Source organism: Oreochromis aureus, linkage group 4 (genome assembly GCF_013358895.1).
Source record: "Oreochromis aureus strain Israel breed Guangdong linkage group 4, ZZ_aureus, whole genome shotgun sequence".
Taxonomy (NCBI): Eukaryota; Metazoa; Chordata; class Actinopteri; order Cichliformes; family Cichlidae; genus Oreochromis; species Oreochromis aureus.
Window position 1 is genome coordinate 22,513,364 of NC_052945.1, and position 26,304 is coordinate 22,539,667.

General features: G+C 39.5%; 2 protein-coding genes across 4 annotated transcripts; both read left to right on the forward strand.

The window, feature by feature from the left end:
- The first annotated feature begins 745 nt into the window (after positions 1-745).
- Positions 746-18,209, forward strand: sez6l2 (seizure related 6 homolog (mouse)-like 2). Of its 3 annotated transcripts, none has more exons than XM_039610821.1 (19): positions 746-867; positions 1,613-1,680; positions 1,873-2,001; positions 2,100-2,315; positions 6,107-6,240; positions 6,542-6,734; positions 7,666-7,851; positions 7,971-8,154; positions 9,302-9,465; positions 10,000-10,194; positions 11,565-11,703; positions 13,544-13,740; positions 14,077-14,271; positions 15,191-15,385; positions 15,504-15,695; positions 15,878-15,919; positions 16,146-16,263; positions 16,388-16,499; positions 16,917-18,209. In XM_039610821.1, the coding sequence occupies exons 2-19, from the start codon at positions 1,626-1,628 to the stop codon at positions 16,944-16,946; spliced, it is 2,676 nt and encodes an 891-aa protein (XP_039466755.1). In that variant the 5' UTR covers positions 746-867; positions 1,613-1,625; the 3' UTR covers positions 16,947-18,209. The 3 variants fall into 3 exon arrangements, with proteins under 3 accessions (XP_039466755.1, XP_031588550.1, XP_039466756.1); XM_031732690.2 differs by having other exon boundaries at positions 15,881-15,919; XM_039610822.1 differs by lacking the exon at positions 746-867 and adding an exon at positions 1,079-1,114.
- A 1,019-nt stretch (positions 18,210-19,228) lies between these two features.
- kctd13 (potassium channel tetramerization domain containing 13) lies at positions 19,229-25,566 on the forward strand. Its single transcript, XM_031732672.2, is given in 9 exon segments — positions 19,229-19,748; positions 21,066-21,326; positions 23,141-23,310; positions 23,397-23,486; positions 24,603-24,655; positions 24,737-24,801; positions 24,804-24,931; positions 25,266-25,275; positions 25,278-25,566. Coding segments are annotated over 8 exon segments (990 nt in total). The 5' UTR covers positions 19,229-19,748; positions 21,066-21,088; the 3' UTR covers positions 25,514-25,566.
- The last annotated feature ends 738 nt before the right edge of the window (positions 25,567-26,304 follow it).

Genomic DNA, 26,304 nt, shown 5'->3' on the forward strand with positions numbered 1-26,304 from the left:
TACACTATATAGTATACTATCTATTAGTTAAAATATTAGTATTGCATGACTAGTGATCAAGTGCAACTGTTGCACTTGGCATTTGGGGTATATACGTGTGTGTGTGTGTGTGTGTGTGTGTGTGTGTGTGTGTGTGTGTGTGTGTGTGTGTGTGTGTGTGTGTGTGTGTGTGTGTGTGTGTGTTAGAAGATACAGTAAACAAAGTGTCGGGGTTTGGTCGTATTTCTGCACAATCGTTTAGCCGTCACATCAACATGTAGTGGAAGCACCCCGTGCTGCAGCACAGACACACACCATAAATGTGTTTCATGATTTGTGGGTGATTATCTTGCGCATGCTTCAGCATACATTTTTGTTTTTTGTTTTTTTGCTCTGCGCCAGCCCCCACAGCTCAGCTGGCTTGTTTACTGCCCGTGTTCCATGTTGGAGCAAACATCCACCCATTCCAAGAATCGGCGGCTGAAAATGTTCGCCATGCACACGGTACGACACATGCAGGCCTTTAAATGAATAAACATACACTATTTACCGTGCCGCTTTTCCCGTCCCTGTCAGATTACCTTGATAAAGGCTACAACGCAGCGCTGTGTCGGGACGCACTTCAGCACCGCGTCGGTGGACAGCTCCTCCACCGCTGACAGACAAAATGTGGTGAGGAGCTTCGCGGCGCTCTGCAGTTACAGCCTTTCGTCGCTAGGGTGCACCTGGCGCTTCAACACAAATGCCCTCACATCATAGCCGAATGCGTCAACCGCACGGTAACCAGCCAGGGGCATCTCACAAGCGCAAAGCCCGCCGTATTTCGGCCTAAAGCAACAGGATACCCGCCAGGATAAAGAATACTTAAACGCCGCCTGGAAGACAAAGGTAAGTGGTAGGCGCGTTTAAGCGCTGCTGAGATGGTTGCTGGTCTCACGGTAGCGATGAATGGTGTCAAAAATCGTCCTCCGCACAAAAGAGGGCCGAGGGAGGTGCGAGAGAAGCTGCCTCGCAGAGCCCCATCATTTTGTCACACACCAAGCTGGCATTTTCACCGAAGGAAACGCCTCGAATAGCAAGAGGAGGTTATTTATTTTTTCCTTTTTTCTTTTTTTTCACACATTGCAGTGAACAGGTAACGTGTTTCAAATTGGGCAAGCAGCGATCACAGGCTCCCTCGCTGGATTTTTTGGAATAGCGCATTTTCGGCATGTTGTTGCAGATTTGAATGAGAAAATGCAGAGGGAAGCCTGAATATTTAACCTTATACCTTGTGCGACGTGTGGGCCTACCTGGTTCTTTTCTTCCCCACATCAACACCTGTAACAACAGCCTTTAATAAATAGACATTTACGCTTCTACGCTTTATAAAACGAAATGGCATTTGAGATGAGATTTTACGGTATCGCGGTGATGTTCCGATCCGAGTGGCCTGTGATGTAAACATGTGCTGAATTGCGACCGAATTTGCTGTGATTAACAATTTGTTATTCATTACCACTCCTGCGGATTAAGCCTCCTGCAGCCATCATAAGCTATTAATAATCATTACAGTAACCTACAAAATGCAGCCGCCTAATTACATGATCACATGACAGTTTACTAATCGATCCGTTCATTTTAACCTTCCCAGGTCATCCATAACCATGGGGTTCACGCGCCTTGTGACGCTGTCTGTCACAGTGATCCACCTAGTTTCAGGTAACTGTCTATATGTGTGCGTGTGTGTGTGTGTGTGTCTGGTCTTTAATGTATGCATGCTTGTTGTTACAGCAGAAACATGGTGGATTAAGATATTTTATTTATTGCACATCTAGGAAAAATAATGTATTATCTCCCTTTTGCTGTAAATAGCACCACCAACAACAAAAACTAACTGTGTGCCTCTTCCAGGGATGAGCTTTATGACTCCTGAGCCTGATACACCACCAACATCCCCCCCGGACTCCTACCCACTGGGCGACATGATCCATGCCGCCCTGCAGAGTAAGGAATACTTGGGACGTGCTTCTGCAGGCACAGGTACACTAATAATGCTCTTTATATAGTTTAATTAATGCAGCTATAGTAATTGTACATTGGAAATGACACACATTCGCTCAAACTCTTGGACTCTGCAGGTACTACCACCAATCCGACTCAGGCTGCACCCGGGATGGGGCAGACTGAGTCAACAGCCATTGCCATGTCACCAGGGCTGCTGACAACAGCTTTAAGCTCGTCTTCAGCTGCTAGCCAAACAGGATCGAGAAATACCATGTCCCCGCTACCCATAGAGGAGGAGACAACTACTACTCTGATTACCACGACCACCATAACCACAATGCACATGCCAGGTAATTGTGTGTTCCCACCTTCCCTCCCCTGAGTCTTGTTTATTTTGCGATGTGATGATCCACAGCAACTGCAAATTTCTACTGAATCCGATCACAACTTCAACTTTCCTGCATCACTTTCAAGAAGATTTTGCCACACAAGGTAAATGTAAATATACTTTTTGTTTTTTAAACAGTCTTTAGTGACTCAATGTTCATGCTTAAACTTTGGCATTTAACTGATAATAATGTGAAGTAATGCTATGACACATATTCAGATCCACAGATTTTTTTTTTATATAAAGAATTTTAGCTTAGTGCTAAAGAGTGAATATTTTTCCATTTTCAGTAACAATAGAAGTGCAGTCAATCCAGACATCTGTGCATGTTTCTGGTCTAATTCCTGCAGCAATACTGTGCTTCCTTTGTTTCTACATTTCAGGATTCGTGACACAAAGGAATGAGTGTATACACTGAATACTTGATGAAGAAGAGGCTGATGAAGTGTACTCCTACTTACCTGTTTGATGTAGAGAGTGAGACCACCTGTTGTCTCTGTCGCTCTTCAGTAATCCCAAAGCAAAGCAAAAACAGATTGGTTTACCAGCCCGGATTGTTTTTAGATGTTTTTTTTAGCCAGATCTATCAATAATATGCCTTCCATGGGCTTGTGTATCTTTGTATCTGATGGTTAGTATAGGAATGAATGACAGTGAAGAAAGGCTGGATAAAAAGGCTGTTCATCCTCTGTCATTAAATCTGGAGAGATGCTCTTAGCCTGTTCCTAATTGAATCCTGGACAAAGATTTTCCTCCACTTAGCTCCTTCTTTGATGTACACTGATGATTCAAACTAATAATAAATAAGCTTGAATATTGTAAAAAGGCACTCGGGTTTAAAAATAAAGTTAAAATGCCTTTATTTTGAAGTAAGGAAGGTAGATTTAGGCTTAAATTTAGTTTTATTTTGCACAGGGAGTGCCTCGACATTTTTTTTTTTTTTATATTTAAGCACCTAAAATAGAAATCGGTTGAATCCAGGAAGTGCCCCTTCTCAAAAACAAAGTTTTAAAGCTTATGTAATATTTATTATAATTATGTCATTCCCAAAGGATAATAGAGACCTTGTTGACTGGATCTGTGATTCTTTGAAAAAAATAAGATGTGAAATCTGCACACTGCAAATTAAATAAGTCATTTTTTGGTATTTAAATTGTTTAGTTACTCACTTTTGGCATGCATTAGATGATATGATAAACACTTAACACACACTCCTGTTTGTGCCATCGCAGGGATAGTGCTCACCTCAGTGACCCTCCACACTCACAGTGCCACAGGGTCTCTATTCTGACACGAAGGCAAATAACATACATGATATTTTAGCTGATTTTCATTCTTTTTCTGCAGCTCGCAGGGAACTTCCCAGACAAGCCTCATTGAGACTTACACGCAAAATAAACTTAGTGGCTCCATAGTGGTTTACACAGCTGCCTAAAAAGTGAAAGAGCCACAGTTTGATGCTTAGGAGGAGTCACAAGTCCTTTGGGCTGTATCAGGAAAGGCAACTGATGTAAAACTCTGCCAAATATCTGCTCTCTATGGTGAACCCTTGTAAATAAGGAAGCAGCTGAAAGTAGTTTAACATTTTTATTTTAAGTTTTGTTTAATGACTCCACAAAACAGTTTATGCTTAGCGAGTCAGTTTAATTACACTGAAAAAAAACCTCTAAATGTTTAAGTCGGTACAAAGTACTTTGAGAATTTGGCTCTATAGTATACAAAGGGGACTTGCATCTGGAAGAAGGTTGTTGGTGTCCTCTCTGTTGACTTTGTTCACTGTAACCAGACTAATCTTAATAATGAAATCTAATTCTGCTGTTTATCTTCTCATTGTCTCTGCAAAAAAATAAATATATGCAATAAAAGTAATTGGTGAGCATGGAAATAACTGAAAAAAGCAACCGTGAACCTTGAAATACTGGTAACAGCACTTGTAAGAAATCATTGTCTCATGGCAAGCATGCTGATACAGGGTGGTGAAGAGTGCACCAGCATCCTGTGCAAATGGTAGTCAGAAATGCACTTCTGTGGGCTCCGGTGCCTGTGAGGCTCTTATTGGAGATGGATGCGAGTCATACAGCAACAGCACAAACAAGAGTTGGGAAATTTGATTGAGCTGAAGGAGGGAGGTCAGCTGATTTACACCATATGTGGGAAGAGAAATGTCACAGAAGATGAACAATCTGTGAGACGTGTGTGTGTTTGTGTGTGTGTGAAAGACACAAAGAGAGAGTGTGTTTGTCACCTGCTTCCTCTCGGGGTTTTATTGTGTCTTTAGTGTTAATTGGGATTTCAGCCTTCTGTCAAACATCTCTCAAGGAGCAGGCAAAGGTGTCAAACATGTTCATTGCTTATTGCGACATTATCGCACATTTGAGCTTCCTGGGTAATGGGCTTATTTGCTTTGTTGGCGAGTAATTGGAGATGTTTCAGTTTTAGAATAAATGTTGCTAAGAAAAATATATGATTACATTCAAAAGGGGCTCCATTTGAATGTGCATAGCTGTAATTAACCTGAGTATGCCATGCCTGCAAACAGTCGACAAATCAGGTTGCTGTATAGTCAGACGGGAATGCCTTTTAGTGGGCTTCAGCTGCCGCCTACAACTTTCCTGCTCAGTTCAAAACATTTGTCAGAAGAGTAATCAAAGAGTAATTAAATTTAATAAGTCTCTGTAATAATTAGATTCATTTTTAAATGTTTCACTACTTATTGCACTTTAAACTAGTAATCTGTAACGCATGTATTTCAGAAGTCACCTTCCCAAAACCGTCGCTTTCTTGCTAAGAGTTGAGAAGTACATTACATTAAGTATGAGGCTACATAAGGATGGCTGCATTAAACAAGGTGCCAAAAACCACATGTCGTCTTTTTAGTGGGGGTTTTATAGTCCTTTACCCAGCGAGCAACCCCTTCTTTGTTTCTGTTCAGTCTTTGCCAAATAGATTGGGAAGCCTGTTTCCTCCCCAGAGACCATTTCTGTATAAGTGGTCGTCAGTAATTTGATTTTACTGATGTATAGCAGCGGTTTTTGTCAGTCAATAAAATAATTTAAGCCAAGGGAAACCAGAATATTATGTGTCACCCAAGCCAGTGCTTCACTGCATTTGTTATTAATGTCAGTTAATATTTACTAAACCAGCTGATGTACTGTTGCTGATAAGTTGCACCACCTTATTATCCATTTCGCCTGCTTTCAGACTCACATTTTACATCTTAAGAAGAGGAGTATTTCCCCTTTGTGTGGGATTAAAGGGTTTTTGTAATCACCTTTTACCAAATTAGAAATTTAATTTTCATTAAAGCAGACCCTTGCAATCATAAACACCCAGCACCACATTTATAAACTAAGCAATCCCGTTGGTCTCTGCACACATTTAAAATTTTATTGATAACCACATGACTGCTCATTTCAGGCATTGGAGTTGCAGTTCGATAAAAGATCTTAAGACGCTGGAATTTCTCTCATTTTCACTTACAGAAATCACTCTGCAGTTCTCCTCCAAAACACAGGTTACTAGAGTGCAACAAGGTTGCATCTCGACTGTATCAGGCTGATCAGTCGACACCCACTGCATCCTCTGGGATACTGACAATAAGTCATGATCAAAGAATGCTTTCACTAGCTGTGAAGATACTAGTTGAGAAAGAAAAAGCAGATAGTATAAAACCTGTATGTAAGTTTGCTACAGCTTTTCTGAATCATACACTTTTCCTACTTCTTCACCTGCTCTGTCCCTCTTGTTTTACAGTTCAATGCAACGCTACTTTGTTAGCCATGGAGGATGTTGTTGAGTCTCCAGATCCCGCAGCATCTTCATCTTTTTCCCCATTGGAGTGCACCTACAGCATTACTGTGTACGCAGGTTATGGAGTGGAAATTCAGGTAATGGGCATTAGAAATTCATAAACACCTTAACCAGCTATTTTTAAGCAGTTTATTGTAACAAAAGCCCAACATGCTGCTGTTGATGAATTTGTCAGAAAGTGTTCGTTACGTTTGATTTAGACTCCATGACTCAGCTTTTCTTTTTGTAAGTGCAGCATTTGCAAAGATTGTACAGACAATCATGAGTTAGTTTAGGTTGTATAGTATGTCAGCAGATTCACTTCATGAGCTGCTAAGCTACCGGGAAAGTTTATATAACGACAGCAGACAAAAGAGGTGTCCTCTTTTTTTCCCCCAGGTGAGAAAGGCTAACCTTTCCAAGGATGAGTCTCTAACAATCATGGGATACGGCGGATCAGGACCAGAGCTGTTAGCCAATGAGACCCTGATGAAACAGGGTCAGGTGATTCGCAGTACAACCAATCAGGTTTACATCCACTATCGCAGTCTGCGTCAGACCAACCATGGCATGTTCAGCCTCCACTATCAAGGTAACTCAGCTTAACTTCTTTCATAAGATAAACAGAACATTTTATGTCTCTTTAATGACTTTTCATGCTTTCTTTCTATCTACCTTTATTTAGTAACATTAATGTGAGAAAGTGTTATGTGGCTGTAATAAAAAGCTACACAGTGAAACCATGGAAGTGTGGTAGATGTGTCTCTCACTTTAATTTACAGGTTTTAATTTAGTCAGTGTCCTTTGAGTTTTAAAGTGAGAATGTCTCACCTGCACATTTTCATATGTATCGCTTATTCTCTAAAGCCTGCCTTGTTTAGCCAGGAAACACTGAGCTTTACGCTTTTGATTAAAATGAATGAAAAGATTCAAGGTGAATAACAAGTGTCAGTGGCATCTTGTTAAAAGCAACACCAGTGATGATAGATGATAATTGTGCAGGTGACGAGACAGCCACCTGCTCAGTCGTGCCACCTTGGACATCTCTGTCTGTTTATTTCTGTTTCTATTCTGCTACGTGATAATGATAGCATAACAGATATCTGAGGACTTAAAAATCACCACCTGATAGACGACTTATTAGAATGTGTTTGGAGTAAATGGCAGAAGAAAATTATGAATAAGAGATGTGCAGAGCGTGCACAGTAGAAGTAAAAGAATAAAGTAGAGAGTATAGAGGGAAAAGATCAGCACTGCATGTTTAGCTAACTGGTTTGGACATACGCAGAGGACAGATAGTGGATATATAGGACAAAGATGATGGAGATTAAGATGGAGCTGCGAGGGAGGAGGAAAAAAGGAAGATCATGGGGAAGATTTGTGGAAGATTTGATGTAGTGGAGGAGGACATGCAGACAGTTGGTGTGACAGAGTAGGATGCTGGGGATAGGGTGAGATGGAGGAAGAGGAACTGCTGTGGCGACCCCTAAAGAGTTTAACTGTTGCTTAACCTTCATCAACAGCCTTTCTGCTGTCCTGCCCATTCCCAATGTCTCCTGAGGGCGGTGGAGTGACAGTGACAGACATCCATCCTGGAGGTCAGGCGCACTTCCACTGTGATCCAGGTTTTCAAGTCCGCGGACATGAGGTGGCGACCTGTGTGAACATGACGCAGCCACGCTGGAGCACTCCTGAGCCTCAGTGTGTTGGTTAGTGAACTGACTCAGACTTCTTTTAAATTTCCCACTGCCTCATCTTCTTTGCTAACTCTGTTGGTTTAAACCTGGTCAGCTTTGAGTTCATTTAAATAGATTTCATTTTCTCTCAGCCGTGTCTTGCGGAGGGTGGATTCGTAATGCGACTGTGGGACGGATACTGTCCCCACCGCCTCCATCAGTAAGCAACCACAGCAATGGAAATAATCTGAGCTGTCACTGGTTAATAGAAGCCAAAGAGGGACACAGACTCCACCTACACTTTGAGAGGATTGCACTGGATGAAGATGATGATAAGTAAGCCTGCGTTTTAACCACTTCACATATCACAGAGTATTACATGGAGAATAAACACCCTCTGATTTAAAAAGATCTTAAAAGAAGAGAGTACAACACAGATGACAAGTTTTTCTTTTTTCTTTTTACATTTTTGTGTTTAGTATTTGTTTTTCTCCAATATCAATTGTAGGAGTAAACTACCAGCTGTGCTGTGTATCCAGCTTCATTTTTTTCCATTATACTGGCTTTCTCAAAGTTACGAACACTCCTTAATGTTTATCTTACGCTGGCCATTTGTGCAGCCTTTAAGTTCATCCTGTGTTTGAAACGAGTCATTTTAGCTCCTGTCTCTTTAAAAGCCCACTTTCTCTTGATTTGTTTGTCTCTCTTCATGCTTCTGCAAACAAAATCCAACTTTGCTTGAGATCACCATATAAGGAAATCAAGGTTATGTCAGCTCAAGTATCAAAGAAACACTGGAAACCGATGTTTTATGCAGTCTAAAGCCTGAGCTTTGGAATCATGGGGATTAATTTTGCATTCACTGGTATCATTATTTGAAACTTTGGCCCTGTTTAATATGAGCATCCAGCACTGTAACAGTATGTGTGTGGCAGAAAATAAGATCAGCAGGTTCACTTTAATATTCAGTTGCTATTTTAAGTCATACATAGATAGAGCTCCCAGATTCATACAATAATAAAAAAAAAAACTTTTTAGAAATTTGCTATTTTCCCTTTTATTTTCCCTAAGCTTGTTCTCTGAAGGTCATCTATCCATCTCTCCATCCATCAATCCATCCATTTTTCTATCCAATTCAGGGTCACAGGGGGTTAGCTGTCATAGAGCGAGTGGCAGGGTGCCATGGAGAGGTCGACAGTCGATCACAGGGCTAACACAGAGACAGACAGCAGTTCAGTCACCAGGCGGACTAATGTGCATGTGCTTGCGTTGTGAGAGAAGATTTATATGTTTAGAGACTATTTTTATAATCTCTCAAAATACTAGGCAAAGTCTCTCACAGCGCACTTTCACTTTGCAATAAAAAAGTAGCCAAAGCAAAAGACTTGTTCGGCCTCCTTCGACCTGCTGTCTGTGCACATTCCTGCTTTCCTTAAAGCGTTTCTGCTAACCTTTGTGGCAATTTGTGGTTCGTTGCTTTCAGGTTAATTGTGCGCAGTGGAAACAGTTCCCTGGCTCCAACGCTTTTTGACTCAGATATGGATGACGTCCCAGAACGTGGGTTGCTGAGCGAGAGCTCCACGCTGTACCTGGAGCTCACAGCGGATTCTTCTTCCATCCCTTTGCTGCTGGCGCTGCGATATGAGGGTGAGCAGAGAGAGCCTGCATCCTTTTTGCTTACATTAGGTCTTTCCCAGGTTCAGCAAAACAAAAAGACGGTAGCAGAGCAGAGCGTCCTTCTGACCTCATTACTGTGAAATATATGGTACACGGGTCAGCATTGTGCCTGAGAAAAAGTCAGAAATCATGCAAATGGATTCTTGGAGATTTTGTTAAATCTTAGTAAAGCCTTTCCCTTGTTAATTATTGATAATTCAGGAAAGACATGCATAATGAGCCACATGAATGCTTACAGTCTGCCCACGTTTCAGTGGGATTTACTTTAAGGCTTTGAAGCTGCTCAGTGCTGAAACTCTTAGCCTTTTACACCTGGGATTTTTCTAGCCAAGATTCTCGGACATACCAACTGAAAAGTTCCCCAATAAATCAAATGAGGATGGCTGCCTAATTTTATCTAGAAGGAGAACAGCTCCCTGAATATCAAATGCCACGACGAGGAAACACTCTGTGATCTGTATAAATGTGCACACATGGTTTACTTTTTCCGGCGTCCTTTTTAAGCTTTCGATGATGAGCACTGCTGGGAGCCCTACATGCCTCATGGAAACTTCAGCAGCAGTGATATCTCGTATCAGCTGGGAACCACCGTCACCTTCACCTGTTCTCCAGGCTTCGTCATGGAACAAGGTTCAGGGACCATTGAGTGCGTCGATCCCAGTAACCCTCACTGGAATGACAGCGAACCTGTGTGCAGAGGTACGTTTAAGGATTCATCAGTTTCATGTTGCAAGAGAAGATGGTAATGTCAACACTGTTTATTGCATCTTTTGAAACAAAAATATAAACTTTACGTATTCTTGTTTATTTCTTATTTAGTGTGACGTGAGAAAAAACATTTTGATTCATTGATAGTTAGGGCGAGTTGTGCAGAGATAAGCGTCTGAAGCTTTGAGATGCCGTGTGTAGCCACATTGACTGTGTCATCTGTTGATCTGCCAGCATGCTGTGAAAACTGTGAGATTTAAAACTGGCAGAGATTTTGCACCGGGTCAGGGACTGGCTGAAAACACAGGTGCCAGAGTTTTATCTAAGCGTTAAAGTGACATATTCTGAAAGCCAAATGCTGTGTTTTATTTCTGCTTACAGAAACCAAGAAGTAGGTTGTATAAATATTGATCCAGAAAGGTGAAATATGAGATGTCAGGAGATTGGCATCCATGTGCCTGTTATAAAGTTATGGTTGTTTAGTCCAGGTCTTCATATCCTTGTTTTTCTCTCACTGAATTAGATTTGCAAATGTAGATTTACCATCCTGTATGTGTGTGTGCAGGATGGTAAGTCTCAGTCTGCATCTTCTTTTTTTATCACATTTACTGAACGAAAGCTTGGACTCCCTCCATAACTATAGTTGGACGTGCATCTGTGCAGCAACACAGTTTAATGCCTCAGATTTGGTGAGGCTAGTGCTGGCATTTTACGTGAAGCCAGCACTAGCCTCAAGCACAAACTGAGCATTTTCTTACAGGGGAAATTGTAGAACTGCACTCCATCATGGAGTAGTTTACACACTCGCCTAAAACGTGTAAGCTGCATGTTTTGATTTTGGGAGGAGACAGATCCCTTTGTGGTTGTGTCAGAAACAATATTGCGGTATCCGGTGCCTGGCAAATTAAATATGTGGAGATACCCAGAGTGAGGCAGCAGCTGAAAGCAGCTTTACAGTGAAATAGAAGTGCTGCTGAGTAGCCACTTCCCTACTGACATACTTTCTGAACTGTTTGTATTATATTTGTAGTTGCTGTGAAGTAATGAGATAAGAGTGTCAAAGCGATCATTCCTTAAAAGACTGAAAGTAAGCTAATGACAGTTTGCATTAAGGCTTCTTATAATATTAAGTATATGTAGTGAACAAAATGATTACAAAAGCAAGTGCTTAGCCTGCTTCTGCAAATGTTTTTTTAAAGTTTAGTTTTATTTCTTTTCTTTTCTCCAAATTAATATTTCGTGTCTTCTCAATTTCCTTTTTATTCCTTTAATATCTGCTTTTCCTTGCTACAATTTAATCATTCTCTGTCTCCCAGTCTGCATCCTCACCTCAGTTTCTCTCCTTTGTTCTGCTCCCTAAGCTCTGTGCGGAGGGGAGTTGACCGAGCCCTCTGGAACCATCCTGTCTCCTGATTGGCCCCAGAGCTACTCCAAGGGCTTAGACTGTATGTGGCAAATCCATGGTAACGAGGAGAAACGCATTGAACTGGATGTCCAGATGTGAGTGATTAATTTGTGTCTCTTTTTAGTATTTGGAATGCATTTTAAAAATAGATTAGACAGCATGATGCTTTATGTACTATAGAGTTTAAATATTCAATATTTTAAAAATTTCCACCCAAACTCAGGCAGGTAAGTATCTTCAATCTTGGATGTTTTAAACTTCTAAATTAGCTTCTAATTATTTACAATATATAAAAATCTCCACATGCTGTTGAACTATATATGTTTCCGAGCCATATTTTTTTCAGTGAAAGAAAATATAGACATCCATTCATCTGCTTCTTATAAACACTATATCTCAGGAACATCGGGGGGGATTTCTTTGAAATTTTTAAATACTGCTAACTATCACAGTTATTAATAAAATACTAGGATTTCACTCACCAGAAACTAAAGCACAAACACGCTTAAACAATGTGTACAGCAGCAGGATATGTTGTTTGACAGGCATTTCATTAAAAATGCCCCAAAAGGCACCAGCTATTGGCTACAGCTGCTCGTGTCAGCACACCTGTCAGTCAAAGCAGCTGCGCCCCTAACTTTAAGCTTTAGTAGTCTATCCACAGAGGCCAAAATGCTGTTTAGTTGAACATTTTAACATGGGGATCAATGGGAAATGACTCACATTTTGGAGTCACCCTCAGGTGAGAAGTGGAAAATAAAACCAGCTTCTGCAGTGACTTTAGTTTTTTTAGCCATAGAGGCTGCTGCTTGGGTGCATCCTAAACATGTCCCTAATCCATCACAGGGCTGACACAGAGAGGCAGCCACACACACTCATATCCACAAATAAGGCCCATTATGAATCAGCAGTTAACTAACTGCTTGAGGAAACCAAAGCACCTGAAGGAAACCTACATGAGCACAGGGACAGAAAGACTCCAAATAACCAGGAAGTTGAAGCCTCTTGATGTGAGGAAGAAGTGCCGTTCACTCTCTCGCAGTGCCATATCTAAAGAACTGACCAATTATGACAAAATTTCACACAATCTTCAAACAGGATAAACAGAATAAACAGGTGACCTGGCTTACATTTTATATCCAAAAGGTCATCTTCACTGTGACATCATAATAGTCAGCAAATAGACTCAGGAACAGTAAAGCTGAGTTTGTGAACTGGTGTTGCCCAACTTTAAAATGCGGTGACGGTATAAATCTTCCCTGCTGTCACGCTGAATATATATGTGAACCATCCATGTTGTAAAATTTGTATTTGTGTGGAACATCTGTGTTTTTAAGTATTTTATACTTAAACACTACAGAATCCTTTTTATTGGTCAAATCAGATTTATTTATATAACCTTATATCACAAATCAAAGAATTGCTTTAGAAGGCTTCGCCATACAGCAAACAGCATCCTCTTTCCCAAGACTCTTAGCTCAGATGAGGAACAACTTGATATGAACTGTACCTTGGTGTGTTGGCTCAGGCATACAAGCACAAAGCGGTAATTATAGTTTAATAAATGTGCTTAATTTAATTTCTCCCTTAAAGTAATAGAGTCACAGCACACAGCACACTGAACTGACAATAAATTAAATGAGTAATAGAGAAAAATCATTTAATCAGCATCCTGGTGTCAAATTCAGGTCACGAATGTCCCACAGGTCTTGGTTTTCTGCTGTTGTCTTTAATCATGAGCACGTTTATATTTTAATTCAAGTTACACTTCGTATCCGTGGTACATGTGAAAATAGTTTAAAGCATTAAAAATAAAGCAGCAAACAAACAAGAAAAAAGATATATTAGAAAAAAGAACTGTTCTCTGGTAGCTATACAGATCTCTCTGCATAAAAAAAGCTTATTTCTCCTTTTATTCTTCTCTTCACTCCGTAGTTTAAATATCCGTCACACCGATGTGCTGACTATTTTTGATGGGCGTGACCTCACGTCCCACGTGATCGGCCAGTACCTGGGGTCCAAAGAACGTTTCCAGGTTGTTTCAGGGGGGTCTGAGGTTGCCATCCAGTTTCAGAGCGATCTGGACGACTCCAGTTTCATCCTGAGTCAGGGATTCCTCATTCATTATCGTGGTAAGTGCGCTAACTAATGACTGTAAAAGTACACAATACAATATGGAGAAGGTCAATATAAAGAGCTGGTTCTGCCAGAGGTTTCTTCCTGTTAAAAGGGAGTTTTTTATTCCCACCGTTGCCAAGTGCTTGCTCACAAGCAGTCATCTAGTTGTATTATTGTGGGGTCTTTACCTTAAAATTAAAAGCGCCTTGAGGTGAGTGTTGTGATTTGGTTCTGTATAAATAAAACTGAATTGAGTTGAATTGAATGAGGGCTGCGGCCAGCAGGAAACAGATTTCAAACAGCTGCTTTTGTTTCTCTCACTGAATTGCTCCTTTGTCTGTGTTATGAAGAGGTCGAACCTAATGACACCTGCCCTACCCTTCCTAATATTGAGTTTGGCTGGATCAGCTCATCCCACACCTCCCCCGTGAGAGGCAGCGTGCTGACCTATCAGTGCCAGCCGGGGTATGACATCAGCGGCTCTGACATCATCACCTGCCAGTGGGACCTGTCCTGGAGCAGCAGTCCGCCTACCTGCGTTAAGGGTAAGACGAACAGTGTGGAAAAGAGCCAGGCCCTCTGAGGGAGAACCCAGATTATGCAAACTGTCTATAGTTCATCACTTGCAGAGCATTGCCAGGATTCCCTTCTCCTAACAGTTTTCCACTATTGGAGCTCTTCTAATAGTGTAGATGGTTTTAGAAGTAAGTTTATCTTTACCAGGGTGTAGTCCTAATTTTATGGAAAAATTCTAAATGTTGTAATTCTTAGAAGTTTCTTAGAGATTCAGCACTGGGAGCTACTCCTGTCCCCAGGAAGCTTACAGTCCCTGATAAGATATGGTCCTTTCTAACGTGAAAATACAAAGAGATTTGACAATTTTAGATGAAGTTTTATGGGGGGGGGTTAATTAAAAAAGTAAATAAATAAAAAAATTTACTTTGTTCCTGCTGCTTCTCTTTTCACCCCCAACAAAGAGTTTATGCTTTTGGTAGCATTTGTGTGGGTGTTGTTCTATCTGTAAACACGGTAGCTTGAAAGGTTTTGAATGAATTCTGATTTTATAAAAAGATGTAGAATCATGTTAAAAATCTATTTAAATTTAGGTTATATCGGCAAAGATTTTCAAGGTGAACTCCGTCATTTATTAGTCAAAAACTGGCAAAACTTAGCAAAACTTAGAAACTATTATTTTTACAATATGGCATGTATTGTCAACATATAGAAAGTACTGTATAAATATTTAAAGTATGTCACATTTGACCTCTGACCTCACCTTTACATTTCACATCTGCTTTTCTTTCGAGTTGAGCCCAAAACATGTCATATATTCAAAGAAAGTACTGTCAAGAGAAAGAGAATGAGCTGCCTAGTTAGTTAGAAATATACTGTAGTATAATATTATATAATAACCTCACATTGTTCGTGTCCAGTAGTTTATAAATCTAATTTTCCCCCCTACAGTACAGCAGTGCCCTGACCCAGGAGAGGTGGTAAACGGAGCACGCTCCGTGCGCCCCGAAACAGGCTTTGCCGTTGGGACAGTGGTTCGTTTCTCCTGTAACCAGGGTTATCAGCTGGAAGGTCCCAGCCAAATCTCCTGCTACGGACGAGACACTGGTACCCCCAAATGGAGCGACCGCAGCCCAAAGTGTGTCTGTAAGTGCCCTTCCTGCACTCAGCTGACCTCGTCTGTTTATGAAGCTTATTTCTGCACGTTTTGAATCAGCTGCACGTACGTGACTGTCCTCTGTGTGTTTTTGTGTGCCACGAGCAGTAAAATACGACCCATGTCCAAACCCTGGAGTCCCCGACAATGGTTACCAAACTCTTTACAAGCACACCTACCAAGCTGGAGAAACCTTGCGATTCTTCTGTTACGAGGGCTACGAACTTATCGGCGAGGTCATCATCAGCTGTGTTCCCGGTCATCCATCTCAGTGGAACAGCCCGCCGCCCTTTTGCAAAGGTGAAGCTCACCACTATGGAGCTTTTTTTTTAAACTTTGTATTAAGATTAAACTAACTAGATTCAAACTTGATAAATTATTAGTTACCTGCATTTATTTTGTCAACTATATAGAAGTGTAAAAATATAGCATTGAGCTCCTGAACGTTTGAAAATATGATATTTTATCTCTTTCTTATTTTGAAGTGGCATATGAGGAGCTTTTGGATGATCACAAGTTAGAAGGTAATTTGTTTTGGTTTTTTCTCTCTTAAATACGTCATTTAAACATGCTCTTTAAAACAAATACATATGGGATTTTAATTTTAAATGCACTTGCACCTGGTATTTTTTCGATTTGCTAAATATACCATATAAATGTGGTGATCTAGCACCTTGTTTTTGTTGTGTTTGACAGTTTAGGCTCATAACCAAACCAAAAGCTAATGTAACACTTTTGATTGGTGTGCAGTGTCCCAGTCATTCCAGCCATCCCATCAGATCCTGAGTGAGAACATTGCTTTGGCAATAATTCTGCCAATCATCCTGGTCATCCTCCTCATTGGAGGAATTTACATGTACTACACAAAGTAAGTATTTCCACGTCTGCAGTGTAGACACTACAACACTGCTTTCCAAATGTTCTCCACCTCAGTTCCTAATGACCTGTGCGCTGAATAATTCATGGATGTGGTTACATTTTGTCTTTCACAGCATCTGCAGACTAGAATGGAAGCCACACTTCTGGAAGTCTCTTTCTCACACGCACTCCTACAGTCCCATCACGGTCGAGTCAGACTTCAACAACCCTCTTTATGAAGCAGGGGTAAGTACAGGGAAAGTGCTGCTTAACATTATTAATTCCACTTGGTTTTAATTGAGATCTGACTGAATGACTATTTTATTTGTGGATTCAAGATATAGGCGCATGCTCACCGACCACTTTATTAGGTACAGATGTTTAGCTGCTAGATAACACAAGTATTGAATCAGGTAATCATATTGCAGCACAACCCAGTACATTTAGGCATGTAGACATGGTCTAGAGTACCTGCTGAAGTTAAAACCCAGCATCACCAAAATAGCTCTGGTCTAATAGAGAGGTGACGGTAACTGAAATAACCACTTATTAAAAGCAAAGTATGCTGAATGTAAGTTGTACCTAATAAAGTGTCCAGTGAGGATATGTCAACACCATATCCAACATTAAAGTTGGTCCTCTGTTTTTTTACTTTGACGACAGGATACGCGGGAGTACGAAGTGTCCATTTAGTGGAGGAAAGGTCTTGATGGGGCGTGAAACCACCGAACGATTCAATTCTTTGGGAAGACAAATTCCTCTGTATTATAAGGCCTCACTCCCCCTTTTAAATTCTGGATTATGTTTCTGTTTTACCATCACTGTAATATCTGGTTTATTCACCATGGATATGATTTCTTCTGATTTTCTGCACTGATGTGGTGGTCTGCCAAATGTGAGTCCTACTTCATCCTGTATCTTTAGGACCGGTGCCTTATAAAGGGTAAGAAATTGTCAACAAAGAAAAACAAAAAAAGCGAGAGCAGAGCCGGAGAGCGGGGAAGGGTAAAGGGAAATGGATTTATCTAGTTAGTAAAAATAGAACGAGGCCAAACATTAAAGAACTTGGCAATACTTTATTTGTAACAATCAAAAGTTGAGGTCATAATACATCCTGTGTTTCTCTTTTATTTTTAAAGCGGCTCGTAATACATCATTACACTACAGGGAAAGAATTGTTTGATTTTATCCAGGAAAAAAAGTGATTTTCTCTTCTTTACTTTTTCTTCGTGTGTGTAAAACACTCTGTCTCATACACACACGTGCACACACACACACACACACACAAAATGAATGTAAATATCTGACTTAATAGTGACTGAGGTTTATAAATATATAAGCCTCGTATACAGATATATATACACACACTTATACATGGTGGCGGGGGGTTATATATTTTCATTATATACATATAATGAAAATTCAGTGCCAAAATATAATGTTAAATTATTTAATGTCTCTAAGTGTTTCATCTGTTGTTGAAATAGTGTTTACAAAGGCAGTGTTTATTTTATTCTTCGCTGTTTCTCGAGTGCATCATCACCCGACGCCACGCGACATGACGTGTAAGAAAAAGGTGAGGACATGAATGTCATTATGCTTAGAGCATGCACTGATTGTAAATTATATTGCTTATGCTCAATCTTTCCATTACCATTATAGTTACTGACAGCTATCATTGTTATCAAATTTGATGTTGTATGCACTATGTTGATAAAAAAAATTACAAATCTGGCTGCTTGCTGTGATGCATTATGTGTTGATTTACAAATGATTGTTTGAAAAGTGAATGTAGTCTCATTCACTGTGCCAAATGAAGGATCTTGGAGACTGTTTCTGATCTTTGTAGATTTAATTATTCTCTTATCATCAGTAGCATTTCTTTGCTTCATATATGAATACACTCTTTGGAAGGCAGTAAATTATTTGCTGAACTGGAAATAAAGTCTCTGTTGAATGGTGTAAGCTTGTAGAAATGTGCAGTTATTTGCTTGTGATCACAAAACATTTGCACATACTCAAATGTTGAAGTCTATTAATCATATTAGTAAGAAATACAACTTAAGTTTTTAACTGAGAAACACACAATACAAAGCTTTCCAATACTTTAGCTTTCACCAGTTTCATTAAATTTCATTATTTTAATATAGAAATTGTCTTGAACTAGTGATACTAATTTTATGGGTTAGTCATTTAAAATTGATCATGCTCTTGACTTATAAGAAAAACTATTTCTATTGAAAAGTATGTCAATACACAAAAACAATGTGTGATTATTCCGACACTGGAGTTATCCACATTAAATATACATATACAGCATGTAAGCTTTGTAAGTCTGTCATTGTAATTCTTCGTCCCTCAGGTTGTGGTATGTTTGTACATAGTGTGCAACTGATGTGGCCTGTCACTGTCTCTGAGTTGCATTGCGACTCCTGGAGAGAGGAGAATGTGACATTATAGTCTTTGAAAAATAAAACTATAAATCTGAATTTGTTAATGTGAATGTTTTACATTGTAGGAAGATCTGAAACCCTGAGTCAGACCCACTTGTCAGTGTCCAGTGAACACGCATTGCACTTCCCTTTTGGTTTATATCTGTGCCATAATTAGTACCATAATTATGTTTATGAGCATACCTCTATTTTAGACCCATTATTTGCAGTGTAACAAATGCTGGTCACTGGCCCAGGTTAAAGAGATTAATACAGACATCCTTAAAAAAAATCCTTCCATCCACTCACCAAACACTTACAGGCAGTTTAGAATCACTTTTATTAACCTGAACCCACTTCGAGCATGTCTTTGTTCAAACTCATCGAGGAGCAAACAGCAGAACAGATATTGTGTTGTTGCAGTTCCTCACTGTGACCAGTAGATGGCAGTGAATACACGGCCTAAGGCTCAGCTATAACAGAGACCCTCGCCGGTCCCGAAAAAAATAGTCATTTCAATATATTTTTAGAGAACTTCTGTTGTTCTGTTAAAAAGAGAATAATATGAATGCGTGGTAATCTATTACAAGTTAGTGTAAGCACTAACCACTTGCTCCAATAGGTGGCAGTCGTTCCATTCAAAGGTCGGTTAAAAGTAGAAGAAGAAAACAGCGGAAGAAGATGTCTAGTTTCGCTTCCGACTGACCTATTTAGCTTATCATCATATTAGCTGCAGTTTTGTGCCCAACAGTGAAATTGGAGTGGATGTGGAGTTCGCGTACCTGGTCACTACTTTATGACTTTTCATCTAAAAAGAAGCGGTACAGAGCAAATGAGCCTTAGTAGCCTAAAGCGTGACGGAGTAGACTAGCTGCTGTTAGCCTCTTTCCTTTAGCTGTGCGATTAAAATGAGGCGTCAGATGTTAGCTGCGCCGTAAATTCATCTGGGCTCTTCACAGAAGCTAGCTAGTTGATTAACGATTGCTGGCTAATTAAAGCTATACTTTTAGTTTTGTTAGCTTAGATAGGTTCACTCTCTTAACACCCTTGGATGTTCAGTGTGGTAAGTACAGTTTATTATGTGCTAGCTCAGGGTAATTTGAGTTTAATAGTCCGATATGTCAGCAGCTGTCATATTACAGTAGACGTCAGTCAGGGCTGTCATTTGAGGTGCCTCATGGGACTGAAAGTGTTTATGTTGTCTAATCAGTGACTGCCAGTAACGCCTCGGGGCTTTATGTAAAAAAGGCTAGTCTGAATCAGTTTTCTGTTTGAGAAAAAATGGTCATTTGATCCTAATGTTTTGTCCTGGTAGATGTTAAAAATCAATCATTACAATAAACAAAATGGATGTGACTGAAGAATTCGTTTTATTAATTGTTTTAAGTTGCTCATTTACGTTGGGTGAGTCTAAAATATCTGCAAAGATTACAACTTTAAGGGCTGAAATTTTAAGTTTTATTCTAATTTATTTTACTGTTTCTGTGTGGAAAATGATGTGAATTTAGTACAGATTTAGAGGTTTGGTGACAGTTAGTAATTTTGTCCTTTTTTAAAAAAAAAAAAATCTACACACCCACATGGTGTATTAATGTCATAGTAACACAAAGATCAGCTGAAACTCTTTTTAAATTCCCCACAGTGATTAATGATTAAGGTTATTATAGTCAACTAAAACTAGATGTGAGGAAAGAAATATTTTAGTTAAGTAGATTTAAAAAAAAAAAAAAAAAAAAAAAACCTAGACTACTAAAAAAAATAAATAAAAATAACAAATGAGATTGTGAACTTGAAAACCTGAACCTAACTACAATCAAATAAAAATATACAAGAAACTGTAGTTTTAGTATTAGTCACAGCTTTCCTAAGGCTTTGATTGACATGTTTGCTAAGACTTTGGGTGTCTGCAGGACTGCTTTTAAAAAACAATGTGTTTTTATTGTAATATTTTTATTTTCTTAAATGTTGCCTCTGGCATATACTCTAAATACAATATTACTTAAAAAGAGACTAAAACAGAAACTATAATACAACTTTTTCGAAGATTGAAACTAAATGAAAACTAATTTGAAAATATAAAACTATAATAAGCATATTATGCTTATGCTCACACCCTCATGAGCACTTACTCCATTTCCCAGTGCGCTTTGTTCTGACTTGATTTTTTTTTATATTCGTCATTATATGTGGCTTCAGTAGATACAGATAATCATAACATCAGCTACAGAGCAGAAAGAGGAAAGAAAGCAGAAAGTACCTCAGATACAAAGCTATTCTCCTAAAGTTCTAAAGCTATTATATTACTCTCAGTTAAGAAGCAGCTGAAATAGGATAATTATCCGCAGTGGCGTAAATAATATAAGACTCTTGTGTATTTCAGTCAGGAAGTGACTCTTCAACCCCATGTCTGCTGAGGCTTCAGTCGGCAGTCATGCTGCCAACTCTGCCCAGTCCACTGTTTCCCAGCCTGCCTGCCTTCACACAGATGAGCACAGGAACCAGGGTCTGCTGGGGAGCAAGTACATCAAGTTAAATGTTGGTGGCTCATTGCATTATACAACCATCCAGACGTTAAGCAAGGAAGACAGTCTGCTGCGGAGCATGTGCAATGGAGAAACTGAAGTTACCATAGACTCAGAAGGTGGGTGGATGTATCTCTTTGGTGAGCACTAAGATTTTGAAGACTGTGTTGTTGATATCAGGAGTTTTAACATGATGTTGAGAGTAGGGCTGCCACAAACGATTATTTTGATAGTCGACTAGTCACCGATTATTTTTGCGATTAGTCAACTAATCAGATCATGCATCCACTGGACATACAACGTACAGCTTATTGCACCAGCATGCGTCTGCTCTTATATAACTATCATTAGCTTACAGCTTTAAGTGTTTAAGGTATGTGCTAACTAAAAAATAAAATCAAGATGATAGTTTATTAAATTTTAATGAAATTTGCAGATTGTTTCGGTGAAGTTTAATAAACTCAGCCGTCTGCTCCTTGCTATTTAAAATATAACAGGACACTGGAGTATATTCTCAAGCATCTCACACTTCTAATCAGTTGTCTGCTTGACGTTTATTCAGCTGTGTAAAAGCTATAACTTTAATCTCAGCCAAACCGATTTACGCATGAACAAATAAAATTCTGAAAAAAGCCAAACAATAACATTTTTAAGTTATCTAAGTGACTTATGTATCATGTTTAACCTGAGTAGCGAAAGACGGCGGTGGGTTTGAAAACGATTTGCCGGGAGTCCGGTGTTCTCACCGGCTCTAGCGAGCTTTGAACCCCGGCTAGCTATCGAGCTGGTGGGTAACAGACGTCTCCGAAAACGTTGGAGCGCTTTTGAAAATATTTGGTGTCTTCATAAACTGAGCAGATATTTGAAGTTTACACAGCTACATTCTCGCCTGAAAATATGTTAAACGTTTATTTTGTGACCCAGAAAGAATAATAAGAGTAATATTAAAACTAACTAGCTGCCGCCATTGTTGGAAACTGAGCAGGGCTGCGATATGAATTCTGGGGCACAGCTTCTTCTTCTTCGGGGTTTAACGGCAGCTGGCATCCTTGTACATGCGGTGCTGTCATCTTCTGTTTCAGTCCGTTATTACACTCTTAAATCCTACTACTTATTCCTGCGTCTTTAGGGATCTTACAAAACTTCAAACCACGCGTCGACTATTAAATTAGTCGTCGACGATTTTGATGGTCGACGTAATCGTGACTAGTCGACTAATCGTGGCAGCCCTAGTTGAGATTTTGAGGCAGGGTTTTATGCAGTTATACTTATTTCCGGAATTAATGATAACTCTTGGTTATTGTGTATTCACTAAGCAGAATCTAAAACCCAAGTTGTGTCAAACGGCTGTTGCAGTATCAGGTCACCAAGACTTACACTGTATAGAAGGTGTAGGCTTTATTTTATGTGAGGAGACATTTTTTTTTTTTAAAAATGAGCTTGAACAGAAAGTCTTACACTTTGGAAGTCATTCAGTTTTCCACCAATTCAGCCAAAATCCTTAAAATACTGATGTGTTAACCTCATATCCACCACTTATTGGTAAATACAGCTGTCAGGTTTCATTTTCTTTAAGTTGTTTACATTTCTGCAACGTTCACATGTTGTCGTTCTTTTCATCTTGTAAGCATTTATAACAACCAAAACAAAAATAATTAATAAATAAAGGATCATGTGCAAATTTGCAAAATTCCAAAAAAGGCCGTTTATTACTGAGACAGTCCTTTTTTTGTATATGACTATAATCTCTTTCCATATCTATCCACCTATCTTTCCATCAACGAGGTTGTCCACAATTCACATTGTATCCTCTTTGTTAGCTGTTAGCTGTTATGCTAACACATTAGAGGGACCTCTTGACTACCACAGTAAATATAATATAACCATAATGACCTCAGAAGAATTCCTGAAATTACTCTCCCTTTTGCTTTAGGTTGGGTAGTTTTGGATAGATCTGGTCGGCATTTTGAGTTGGTTCTGAACTTCCTTCGAGATGGCTCGGTACCACTTCCAGAGGACCACAGAGAACTAGATGAAGTTCTAAAAGAGGCTCAGTACTACCGGGTCCAGGGGCTCGTCCAACACTGCCTCAGTGCCATGCAGGTAAACACGTGGTACTAAGATTTCTTTTTTGTGGGTTTATTAAAATGAAACATGTATGAATTTTGACATGTTTTCTTCACTTTCAGAAACAAAAGGATGTCTTTGAAAGTGTATGCCGCATACCCATGATCACCTCAGCCAAAGAAGAACAGAGGATGATTGCTACATGTAGAAAGGTAAATTTAATTCAAGCTTTATCCAATTGGCCCCTAAGCTGGATCCATATGTAATGGCTGTCTAGCTGTTTGTGAATGCAATTTGGAGATGTTGAGTTCTGACAGATAGTTATGTAGTATTAATTTTTAGGAATCAGTCATTTTCTTAAACATTTCTTAAATGTTTAATAGTAGTGACTGATGCTGTTACTGTTACCCAGGAGATGGAAAAAGATGCACGAGGGAAAGTATTGAACAAAAAAAAAAAAAAACACAACAGTAATTATATGCAAGCCTAAAATGCTTGTAGTTATAATTTGTAAGCACTGTGCTACATGAAACCTACAGGAGCTGCATGCCCCGGAAACCCATGCTATGAAGCTCCAGACACAGGTTGGCACAGTTTTTGTGCTGATGTTAATCCCAGAGGAGGTTTGGAGCTCTGCAGTTTTTACGCACTATAAACCTCAGCATTCGGCAACCTCCGCTCTGAAACTTTACGTGGTCTAACACTTCATGGCTGAGCTGCTGTGGTTTCCACTTTTCAGCAATACAACAAACTGTTGATTGTGGATTATCTAGGAGGGAGAATATTTCAGAAGAAAATTAAGAGGTGTGGCCCAGTATAGTATCGTATTACTTTGGTAAATAAGAAAAAAAGCTGAGGTTGTTACAGGCTCCAGCAGACACTGCTGGTAATTGTGTTTATTGTACTTGATGAAAAAAGAGCTTTTATTTTTCTCAACTAAAGAAGGTAGCGGAGCTTTATTTGAAGCACTCTTAAAACATCTGTGTAAAGAGTGTGGTTCCCATTTCACAAATTACAGCATTACCCTGTCAACAGAAACTCAGCATTTCCCTTGTGCATTTCAAAATAAAAGCCCTAAAGCTTTTCTGTGTCCAGAAACTTTCTCAACACGTTTGTAGGAAATTAATAGTGTAGCACTAGATGCTTGCAATTTTATTTTTGTTTTTATTGTGTTGTTCACCAGCAGTGTGTTTTCTACTTAACTGACCCATTTGGTTTAAGGCTCCTCACTTACTGTTAACTGGAAAGAAACAGTTTAAGTGTTTGTCTTGTTTTAGGTTATATTAAACGTACCCTCTTATTAATGTTGCTCTTTCTTGCTCTTACAGCCAGTAGTAAAGTTGCAGAACAACAGAGGAAACAACAAATACTCATACACCAGGTAAGATCTTTGGATTTGTAAAATGATAATGAATCCACAAAGTTCATAGATGCTTACTTTTTCTTGCTCTACTGTGACCAGCAACTCTGACGATAACCTGCTGAAGAACATTGAACTGTTTGACAAACTCGTCCTGCGATTTAATGGCGCGTCCTGTTTGTCAAAGACGTGCTGGGGGATGAGATCTGCTGCTGGTCTTTTTATGGCGAAGGCCGCAAGATTGCTGAAGTGTGCTGCACTTCCATTGTCTATGCTACAGAGAAGAAGCAGACCAAAGTAAGCATTGTTTAATAAATATTAAAGCATTTGTTCAACATTTTTGAGAAATACACTTACACTGGTAATGATGGCAGCCTTTTAATTAACCTACAGTAAATCCAAAAGAAAACCCTCCCACTGGAGTCATTTATTGAGCTTTCTACATTAAGAGGCAGGAAGCATGTGGCTAATTGAAAGTGATGTGCAATTATGATTTTAAACTTATTCCTGTACCAGTATTGGGCTTATGCCCTGAACATATACTTATTACAAATAAGCACATTTTCAGGTTGCTGTACACAGCAAATAAATATTCAGCGACCTTTCCTTTCCCAAACACCTGTGCTTCTAGGTTGAGTTTCCCAAGCCCGAATATTCGAAGAAACCCTCAATATCCTCATCTATGAGAACAACAGAGGATCTGGACCAGGAGGCTTGCACCTTTTAGATTCAAGAGGCTCCGGTTCATCGCTGGGAACTGGTCAGTCAGAGGAAGAGGGTGCCGTGGGAGGGGATAGACGAGCACGACGGATCCACGTAAGGAGACACATAATGCATGATGAAAGAGGCCACGGTCAGCAAACTGTGTATAAGGACTAATAATGTGAAAACAAGGCAGGGGAAAGGGACTTAAAAAAAAATCCCAACATAGTTTTTTTTTTGTTGTTTTTTTTGTTTTTGAATGCTAAGGAATGAAAAACACGTCTTCGATGACAGCAATAGTTTGGTACGTAATTTCATTAAATGTCCTCAGACTTTTCAGAAATGTTGGTTGATGACTGATTTGTAAATTAGGTCTGAGTGTGTGTGGAAAGGAAAATGCATCTGTTTACATGAAAACAATGTGTGTACAGTCTTTAGATGGGGAAATACTGGTAGTGATACTGGCATTGACATTACTTTTCAGAGGTTAATGAACCTCCTGCAAGCTACTGAATGGTCCTCAAAACCCAACGTCCACACATCTTTATCTTAGAGCAGACAACCTATGTCCATGTGGGTTTTAATGACACGCACAGGCAGCCTTTTTCTGTGTGTGACTTGTAGGAAACACTGTGTCAGGTTATGCAGGCTGTGAAACTTTATTCCCCTTTCTCTTCTGGAGTGAGATGCTGCCGAACATTGATGGACAGAGGACGGTGAAGTTGAGCCTAGATATTGCAACACTGGAATAAAACACAGTAGCCATTTTTTTTTTCCGGGGGCCCCGGGGGGTCTTTGTGAATGATGAGCAGCTCAGTTTTCTTTATTTATGTTATTACAGCTGTTGCTTCAAGATGTTTTTATTAATTTATGAACCTAATTTATTGTTTGGTATTTAACTTTTGTATTGAGTCTTTGTGTTCACTGTGCTTAAAGGAGTTTTAATTTCAGAAAAGGTACGTTGCACT

Bases quoted from the DNA above. Each gene is read 5' to 3' on its own strand.
- sez6l2 (XM_039610821.1), top strand. From the start codon at position 1,626: ATGGGGTTCACGCGCCTTGTGACGCTGTCTGTCACAGTGATCCACCTA. The intron at 13,741-14,076 runs GTAAGTGCGCTA...TGTGTTATGAAG, and splicing joins ATTCCTCATTCATTATCGTG to AGGTCGAACCTAATGACACC. The intron at 14,272-15,190 runs GTAAGACGAACA...TCCCCCCTACAG, and splicing joins TCCGCCTACCTGCGTTAAGG to TACAGCAGTGCCCTGACCCA.